Source organism: Etheostoma cragini, chromosome 7 (genome assembly GCF_013103735.1).
Source record: "Etheostoma cragini isolate CJK2018 chromosome 7, CSU_Ecrag_1.0, whole genome shotgun sequence".
Classification (NCBI taxonomy): Eukaryota; Metazoa; Chordata; class Actinopteri; order Perciformes; family Percidae; genus Etheostoma; species Etheostoma cragini.
Genome location: NC_048413.1, coordinates 3,821,182 through 3,831,251, shown reverse-complemented (window position 1 = coordinate 3,831,251; position 10,070 = coordinate 3,821,182). Strand labels below are relative to the sequence as shown.

The 10,070-nt window shown below is 42.2% G+C and overlaps 1 protein-coding gene across 1 annotated transcript; it reads left to right on the top strand.

Moving 5' to 3' along the window:
• Window positions 1-3,900: 3,900 nt before the first annotated feature.
• On the top strand, window positions 3,901-8,360 carry LOC117948072 (CAP-Gly domain-containing linker protein 1-like). Its single transcript, XM_034877520.1, is given in 2 exon segments — window positions 3,901-6,691; window positions 6,694-8,360. Coding segments are annotated over 2 exon segments (4,266 nt in total). The 5' UTR covers window positions 3,901-4,092.
• Window positions 8,361-10,070: the final 1,710 nt, after the last annotated feature.

The window sequence follows — 10,070 nt, the reverse complement described above, 5'->3', positions numbered from 1 at the left end:
TTTGGATTTTTTTTCACCTTTAATAATAAACACCTTCATTTACAAATTGCATTTCGTGTTTACTTGTGTTGTCCTTGAGTATCTGCTCATTACCTTTGATGAAGCGTACAGCATATTTAAACCTCGCATGTGCCTTTTTCTGATGTTCAAACTCTGGACCATACCTATCGTTTCCCATGATGTTGTATCTTTAAGGGCCTTTCGGAGGAGGAAAGGTTGCCATGGTCATCACCACGAGGCAATGGGCCAGACCACAGAGACATGGACCGGAGTCCCCACTCAGGCCGTTCACACTCGGACCACAGCAGTACAGATCATCAGCGGTCTCTGCGTCCTGCTCTTTCTGATCATCGGTGAGTTTCCTCCAAACTTACACTAACATCATTTCTACTACGCTACAACCTGGGACCTGCTTTTATTTTAGTCCCTGCCCTAAGTTTTTAAGAGGTTCCTTGTCAATAGTAGTGGTGTAAATAAAACACTCACAAAATGGTAATATACTGATTCTTAAAACAATTATACAATATTTACTGATAACCCAAAGTCTGCCACGATATTACTTCGATTTCATTCAATTCACGGGCCTGTGACCTTTACAAGATGAAGACCACCATTTATATTCACTTACAAAAAGCAACAAAAAAAGCATTTGACAATTTCATTAATAAAGTCCTCCAGATATTTACATAAAAAACAAACTATTCATGTAGTGGACATTTCAAAATAAAGGCACATCTTAAAGATGAGGATACACAGTATTTCCACTTTGTATCAATAATATTGTATTGCTGAGGATTGAATTGATATATATTGATCCAGATCCATGTATGTTACCCCCTTAGTCAATGATAATATCTTCATTTTTATCTTTATTTTGAACGCTTAAAAAATAAATAAAATGAAGAATAATGAAAAAAAACAAAAACACATGGGATAGGAAGTCTAGGCTTGTCAAGTCCTACCCCCAGTCTTTATCATAGGCAAGTGCATTAAACAAGCATCATTTATGTCAGTGAGATTGATATTCTCCTTTGCAACTTCTGTTTTTTTCAAATATATATCTTTTGTAAATGGCAATTATTTTACAATTGCATTATCTTTACACTGTTTGATCACGTCGTCAAGACAACAACAAACAAAACCACACTGCAAATTGAAAAACACATACTTTTACGATTGGTCCAAGCATTCCGCTGTTTCAAATTGAATTATAACCCCCCTCTATTCTGTCTGTGTCGTAAGTTTCCGGGCAGCGGTGTATTTTTTGGTATAAATTATTTGTGCAGTCTTAAATTGAACCAGATCCAGATCATGTCTGTTCCCCCGGCATCAAACTTTGCGTTAATCGCAAGGTGAGTCATCCTGTCTCATCAGGATTTATACACTCGCTTGCTCAGGGCATTTATTTATCTCCCTGTCCCACCCAGTGTCCATCACTAGCGTGACACTCGGCCACATAACAAAGAGCCAGTCCCCATATGAACACATCGCAGGTGCACAGAGGAAATTTTCTATCTATGTAAGTCACACATTTTCTGTTATTATCCTTGAGAAGTATTCAGAGCCTTTACTAAAGTGAAAGTACTAATACCACACTGTAAACATACTCTGTCGCAAGTAAAAGTCCTTAATTGAAAAAGTTAATTAAGCTAAATTATGTAAGTACCATCAGGAAAATGTACTTCAAGTATTAAAAGTAAAAGTACTCAATGCAGAAAAAATCCTCACATTTTAGAAACCGGAAATGATCCAAACAGTTCCGTGTTTTAATCGTCGTCAATTTCAGATGTGCTTGTAGGCCGTTAGATTGATGGGTATTTTAATTTCTATAAAACATCGGATTTGATACTAATATGAGTTCTGTGTGCAGACATCTTAATCTGTAAAGTAACCAGAAACTAAAGCTGTGATGATGTACATATGAATGTAGTGGAGTAAAAAGTAGAATATTCTTTCTGAAGTGTAGTGGAGTTTTAGTAGAACGTGGCCTGAAAAAGTACACTACCTTAACATTTGTGCTAAAGTAGCTGGAAATGTCCAGTATACTTGTTTATTCACACAATGCACAACAAAAGGTTCAGCTCATCTCTTTTTGCTCTCCAGGGAATGAGGACTGCTACTGAGAAAGGAAGCTATTTGGGAACACTGGTCTATGATCAAGACGGCACAGACTTTCAGACCTTTAAGGTGCCTGTAAGTATGATATGACAGTATAACTTTCATGAACATGTATAGAATAATAAGTAGAGATTCTTCTGAGAATGAAAGCTCTTCCTTCCCATGTTAATGGCTGCAAACTGTGGTAGTCAAACAAACTGTATTATAGACATGGATTTCATAATTTCTCTCTTTGACTCTTACCAGAATGCGGACAAAGGAGTCTTCCAATATGTGAAGCTACAGATTGACAGCAACTGGGGAAACAGAGACTACACCTGCCTGTACAGCTTCAGGATTCACGGTAAGACAGGTGAAGGTAAATCAATCAGAAAACATCTGAATTTGCCTTACCAAATTAGGATTCCAAATATACAAAATATGCAGGAGTAAATTATAATGATTAGAGTTATAATTATTTTAATTATGGAGCATAGTGCAGAGGGTGCTGGAATAGATAATGTGATCTTATTACATAAGTATTGTATTACAATATGAACAGTATGTCATGTTCCCAGATGTTTTGCAGTTGATTTACATTCCCTCTTAGGGCGGCATGGTGGCTATGTGAACGGAGCCCTCATGTCTGCGTGGGTTTCCTCCCACACATGCAGCTCAATTGGTTTGAACTGTTTGAATTAAATTGGATCATTTAATTGGAATAAATTAATTATAATTATTTTTGCTCCGTGTGTTTTTTTTTCAATAATAAATGTTTTTCATTGCCAATCATTAATCAAGCATGATTTCCCCTGTCCTAGGTAGTTCTTTACCTTTTCTGTCGATAGTTTTGCACAGACCCATCAACTAGCTCCTAAATCTCCAAAATGAATTTATTACCAAGGCTTTTGTATCTGTTTAAAACCATGCCAGGTAGTATTCCAGATAAGCAATTTGTGGAGTGAGATATATCAAGGTAAAGATAATAGATAAAGATAAGATAATTTGTTTATTAGTCCCCGATGGGGAAATTACTGCACTATACCTATATCAAGGTACCTGTGGCAGGGATAAAAAACAAAGAAGAACCATGTTGTGGAAGTTTCTGTACAGCAAGGGAGGAATTTGGTTGGCAGAAGAGAGCTTGTTGAAAACAAAATAAAGACAGGCTGCAAACTAAATTAAAGGTTTAAGGTATTCGGTGGAAGGGTTTAATTAGAAGTTAGAGTTCTCTGATTCTGATCATTTGGATGTGCACTGGTCTAATCCACGTAAACTTGCTGTTTCATTCGTCCAGTCCCAGAGGGACAGATGAAATATTACATATGTCCCACTTTTGCTGTAATAATTCCTGAACGGTTGTGTTCAAAGTTGAAAATGCAACTGTATTTGACAGATGACAGGTTTATTTTGCTAGTGACAAAATATCAGCTTTCAGTGGGAAACGACCACTTTTAAAATTACTTTTAATTTAAAAGTGTTTCAACTGTACCGGCTCGCCCCTACATGTTGAGTGTAAATAGTGCAGAGCGAGAACAAATTATGAATGAAATTCTGGAACGAGGTGTGCATGGAGTAGCCCCGCCCACTTTTGAATTCTACAGAAAATTTAAGCACAAACAAAAAACTACTGTTGGAATGCTAATGTTCAATGTGACATCACCGAATCAAAGGATCAAAGGCAACCAATGATGATGCGAGACTCTAGGAATGTTTATGTTCAATGTGACATCACCACTCTTTGATGTGAACCCTTTTGATGTTAACTCAGGGTTATAACTTAAACTGAGCCATTTCTTTCCACTTGTAACCACTAAACACAGTGTCTTGTTTTACAGGTAAGTCCGATCTGTGTCAGAGACAATCTTCAGACAAACGAACAACATCTCCAATCGACAAGTCTGATCCAGACAGCAACAGTTAAAGACGTCTGATCGAAGTCATTGTCATCAACGGAAACAAGCCTTTTGAGTCTAAGGGATCACTGGCGGAAACATGAGCACAGCCAGTTTCAGTGGAATCAAAGGGCCCAGGAAGATACCTAGGTCAACTGGGAGAGCAGCTCCCAAGAGCAACCCCAGCACAGTACTGTGTGGGGTTGGTAAAGCTGCTGTGGCCGACAAATCCGCTTCAAGTGCCAGTGGAGGAGATGCTGGGGAGAGCTTCCAGATTGGGGAGCGAGTATGGGTAAATAGGAATAAGCCAGGCTACATACAATTTTTGGGAGAGGCAGAGTTTGCTCCAGGCCAGTGGGCAGGGATTGTTCTGGATGAGCCAATTGGGAAGAATGATGGGTCAGTGGCAGGGGTGCGCTACTTCCAGTGTAAAGCCCTGCAAGGAATTTTTACCCGCCCATCCAAGTTGTCTCGCACAGAGGGCGAGGCTAACGGAACTGAGAAAGCACCCCCCTCCTCTGCTGCATCACCCACTCTTTCAGATAGCAGTGTATCCTCGCACACGGCTGCCACAAAATCAACATCACCTACCACTGCAACCAAGAATGCCTCCTCCACTACACCAGCTGCACCAGCTACGCCATCCTCCAACCTCCCACACACAATCAGTGAATCTGTCTCCAAACTCTCCGAGACCGGATCAGTCAAGAAGGGGGAAAGAGAGCTGAAGATGGGTGACAGAGTATTAGTTGGTGGTACAAAGGCAGGAGTGGTACGTTTCCTTGGAGAAACAGATTTTGCCAAAGGCGAGTGGTGTGGTGTGGAATTGGATGGGCCCTTAGGAAAGAATGATGGGGCAGTGGCAGGCATAAGATATTTTCTGTGCCAACCCAAGTATGGTTTATTTTTTCCAGTCCACAAAGTTACACACATTGGCTTCCCTTCCATCATGCCAGCCAAAGCAAAAACAACGGTTTGGAAATTAGTAGCCACACCATCAGGGCTAAAGCAAAGCCCTAGTGCCTCATCCATCTGTACCATGACCTCTGTGGCATCCTCTGTCAGTGACAAGCCCAGCGGCACAGGCCTGCTAACACAGACATCATCACGGTATAGTTCTAAGATTTTAGCCATTACAGACCTGCAAAAGGCCCTAAAGGAGAAACAGTGGCACATTGAGCAGCTAATGGCTGAGAGGGACATGGAGAGAGCTGAAGTTGCCAAGGCCACTGGCCATGTTAGAGCAAGGGAGCAACAAATTGGCCTGCTGAGGGTTGATCAGGAGCAGATGGAGGCCAAGATGGATCAGTTAAGTGCCTTGTTAGAAGCTGCAGACAGAGACAAAGTGGAGCTGCTGAATCAGCTGGACAAGGAGCGTAGGAAGGTGGAGGACCTTCAGTTCTGTGTAGAGGAAGCTTGCATTACCAAAGGAGACCTAGAGATGCAGACCAGACTGCCGCATGCACACATTAAGGAGCTTGAGCAGAGCCTACTTTTTGAAAAGACCCAAACTGAGAAACTCCAAAGAGCGTTAGAAGACACTAGGGTTGCCAATGTGTCTGAAAGATTTCGTATTATGGACCTTGAGAGGGAACTTTCGCTGCAAACAAGAGAGGTAGTAGACCTGCAGCTGCGTATTGGATCCCAACAGAGCTCTGACGATTCAAACTCTACGGTTTCTCCCCTTCTGGATGAAATAAACTCTCTGAGAGCTCAGTTGGCTTCCGAAGAAGATAAGCAGAAAGAAGAGCTGAAAAAGCACAAGGAGAAGCAGGAAGCTCAAGAAAAGACCCATAGTGAGGCAGCTGCTCAGGTTCAAGCTATAGTTGTAAGGCTCTCTTGTGACAACAAGCAGTTGCAGATGTGCTTAAGCCATGCTGAGAAAGAGAATGCTGACATTACTGAACTGTGGTGTTCCAAGTTGGAGTATGCCATTGCCTCTCACCAGCAAGCCATGGAGGAGCTAAAGGTGTCCTTCAGCAAAGGCTCAGGTGCTCAGACAGAACAACTTATGAAAACCAATAGTGCTCTAGAAAAGCTGAACATAGAGCACAAGTTGGCTCTTGAGGATGGTGCTGCATCTTGGATTCGGGAGAAGCAGGCACTGAAGGCACAGCTTTTGTCTTTGATTGAGGACATGGAACGACAGGAGGAGTCCCTACGGTACAACGTTGAAAAAGCAGAGGAGCAGCACTTCATGGAGATGGAGGATGTTCTTGAAAATCTTCATGCTGTCGAACTTAGGGTGAAGGAGCTTGAGGAGAAAGAAGGGATGTTGGCACAACAGGCCCAAGACAAGGACCGACAACCTAAAGAACAGATGTCAGAGATTGTGGCTCTACGTGGAAAAGTAGCACAATGTAACCAGGAGCTAGTGACCCTGAACGGTCAATTAGAGATGGTTCAGAAACAAGGGAAAAACCAGGCTGCCATGGTTTGTGAATTGAGTTCACAGTTGGAGGACCGACAGCAGGAAGATCTCGCTTTCCAGCAGAGTCTGACAACTGTACAGCAGGGGAAGGATGTCCTGGAACATGAGCTTGGAGACTTGAAACAAAGGTTGGTTAAAAGTACAGAGGAGCAGACTAAATCATCAAACACTATGCAAGAAACACTTAAGAAGCTCAGTGAGAAAGAAGAGCAGTGCACATCTCTGTCCACAGAATCAGAGTCTCTAAGAAGTCAACTTTCCGTGCTGGAGAGAAAGCTGCAGATGAAAAGCTTGATCAACTTTCAAAGGACAAATACAAGCTGGAAAATGATATTTCAGACATGATGAAGACATCTGGTGAAAGTTCAGTACAGCGGACCGAAATGAATGAAGATCTCACACAAAAAGAAAGGAGGCAAGAGAGAAAACAGCTATTATCTAAGCTCGAGGATATAGGAAAGCATATGACCATCCTGATCACAGGGAAGGAAAACCTTTTAGCTGGACAGTGTAACCTGGAGCGGACCATTTATTCTCTCCACACAAGCCAATACAATTGGCTCACTGAACGGTCAAAACTCCTTGAAGAGATAGAAAAGTTGCGCGCTAGCCAGACACAACAAGAGGTTGCTGTCAAGAGCCTACAAATCAAAAAAGAACTTTTGAAAAAGCAATGCAAGAATGCTGTTGCAGAGTTATCGGCTTCTGCCGTTGTGAAAGAAAAGATTTCCTCCAGCATCTCAAACCCAACCGCTCAGAAGGTTGCCCTGCAGGTGGAGAGAGATGAAGCCACCCAGAAAATCAAGCAGCTGGAGTCTCAACTAAAAAATGCTATTTCTAAGCAGCTTGTGGCTACAGAGGCCTCTGGCAAGACTGCTGAGGCTCTGGAACAGCTGACAAAAGAGAAGGCCAGTTTGATGCAGGAGAAGAATGAAGCCCAATCTCTATTGGAAGAGCTCCGCTGTGCCAAGCAGAAGATGGAGACGCAGCTAAAAGCATTGAAGACAGATAATTCCAAGTACCAGGAAGATCTGAAAGTATCCAAGGAGCAGCTTGGCATAGAAACTCAGAGGACTGAGAGTCTGTACCAGGAAATTGAGGGGGTTAAAGAAGCTGTTACTTTGAAGACACAGTCGCTGCAGATGCTGCAAGATGAGAAAAAACTGACTCAGGAGCTTAATAACAAAGATCTGAACAAACTTGTAAAGCTCAAGGATAAGTACTCAAAACTTCAAAAACAGTTGCAGCAAAGTGAGAGCAGCTTGAAGAAAAACAGAGCCTTCATTTCAGAAAAGGACCAGCAAGGGAAAAAGCTGATGAGCAAGCTGGGTGAACTGCAAGGGGAAAGTGCCTTAGTTAAGACACTGCAGGGTACAATTCAGGCCTTGGAGCGGGACGAGGCTAATCTACAGGGCTGTGTTCAGAGACTGGAGAAGGACCTGGCTGGAGGACCTGACACCAACAAGTCCTTAGGTGATACAGCTTTGGACCAAGTAAGGGACAATGAGAAGACTGCAGAGAGTCAGGCAGCAATTGAGTGCCTGAATTTAATCATTGTTGACCTCCACAGGAAAAATGAGGAACTCAAGGACAAATTGGAGAAAATGGCAGCTGCTGCTCTCAATAGGAATAATCCAAGAGAGCTATACTATGAGAGCCATGACAAGGAACCTGTGAAGAAGAAGAAGGCTCCTCCCAGGCTGTTCTGTGACATCTGCGACTACTTCGACCTCCATGACACCGAGGACTGTCCCGCACAAATTCAGAGGCCCGACTCCCCTCCACACACCACCTACCACAACAATAAGCGCAAAGAACGGTCCTACTGCGATATCTGTGAGGTCTTTGGCCACTGGACCAAGTACTGTAATGATGACTAGACCTTTAAAGCCTTTTTCCTCTGCAGCAGCTTCAAATGGAAAGTAACGAGGAGGTGAAGCATATAATATGCAGAAAGGGAAACACGGCTGTTATCAAACGGACAGAAAAAGCCCAACAAACTGTAGCGGACTGACTGAATGTTTAAGGATGTTGTCAAGTGAGTTGAGATCATGCCGCACGGCACGGATAGAGTGTATCATGGGTTAGTATGAGACTTTCTAATGGTGCATTATAACTGTCCTGGGCTGTAAGGTACTTTCCGAGCTAGATAACATATTGATACAGCTGTGACAAAATAAAGTATTACGCAGAAATAAGGTTTGATTAACTGAGTGGTATGTATCTATGTATCACATTCCCCAGAAATGTTGTGTGTTTAATTAACAGAGATAAATGTAGTTCCCAGAAATCAACTGGGAACTACAACTGAATGACATGTACTGTATACATGTCATTCAGTTGATCCAACATTACTTCTGAGAATACTTCCTGTTAGTTAATCACACATAATTTCTGGGAACTACATTTATCTCAGTTAATTAAACAAACAACATTTCTGGGGAATGTGATACATAGATACATACCACTCAGGTAATCAAACCTTATTTCTGGGTAATACTTTATTTTGTCACAGCTGTATCAATATGTTATCTATATATATATATCTTTATGTTTGAAGCCTGAAATGTGTCAAAAGGTTGAAAAGTTCAAGGGGGCCGAATACTTTCGCAAGGCACTGTATTTTTATTAACGAGGGTTGATTAACTGAATAAAGTATTTTTAATAACAAGGATTGATTAACTGAACAAAATGTATTGTCTAATAAAAATGTTTGAAGCCTAGAGAGCTCCCAAAAGAACTGTGTTCTGCTAAGGATTAATTAAGGTAAGATAAGTTGGGGTGGTTCGGGCACCTGGTAAGGATGCCTCCTGTGCGCCTCCCTAGGGAGGTGTTCCAGGCACGTCCAGCTGGGAGGAGGCCTCGGGGAAGACCCAGGACTAGGTGGAGAGATTATATCTCCAACCTGGCCTTGGAACGCCTTGGGATCCCCCAGTCGGAGCTGGTTGATGTGGCTCGGGAAAGGGAAGTTTGGGGTCCTCTACTGGAGCTGCTGCCCCCGCGACCCGATACCGGATAAGCGGTCGAAGATGGATGGATGGATGGAAGATAAGATAATTTGTTTATTAATCCCCAATGGGGAAATTACTGCACTACACTCTGTGTACACACTTTTGTTAGGACTCACACACAGGCCTGAAATACACACACATGCTCAGGACCTATACATGCACTATACATGGAGAGATGTCAGAGTGAGTGGGCTGCCAGCTGAACCAGCGCCCTGAGCGGTCGGGGGGGGTAAAATTACGATTTTGTTTTACTACAGTTTTTCATTAGCCAACGTTAGCATCTCAATTAATATCAGTTAGCCAGCTTCTAGATTGCATAATAAGCTAGCGGGTTTAACTAATAATGCTATGCAGACCGTATAAACGCATACAGTCTATGTATTAACGTATTAAAATATATTTAATGTTACAGTCAAATACAGTATATGCACCGATCTCGCCTGTGATCTAGACTGTGATCTGTTGATCTGTAATAGGTGGTATTAGTGCTAATCGATGCGCATGTAATGGTAAAGTTAGCTTAAAATCAAAGCCTGATGTAACTAACGTTATATTTCAAATTTACACTCACCGGCCACTTTATTAGGTACCCCATGCTAGTAACGGGTTGGACCCCCTTTTGCCTTCAGAACTGCC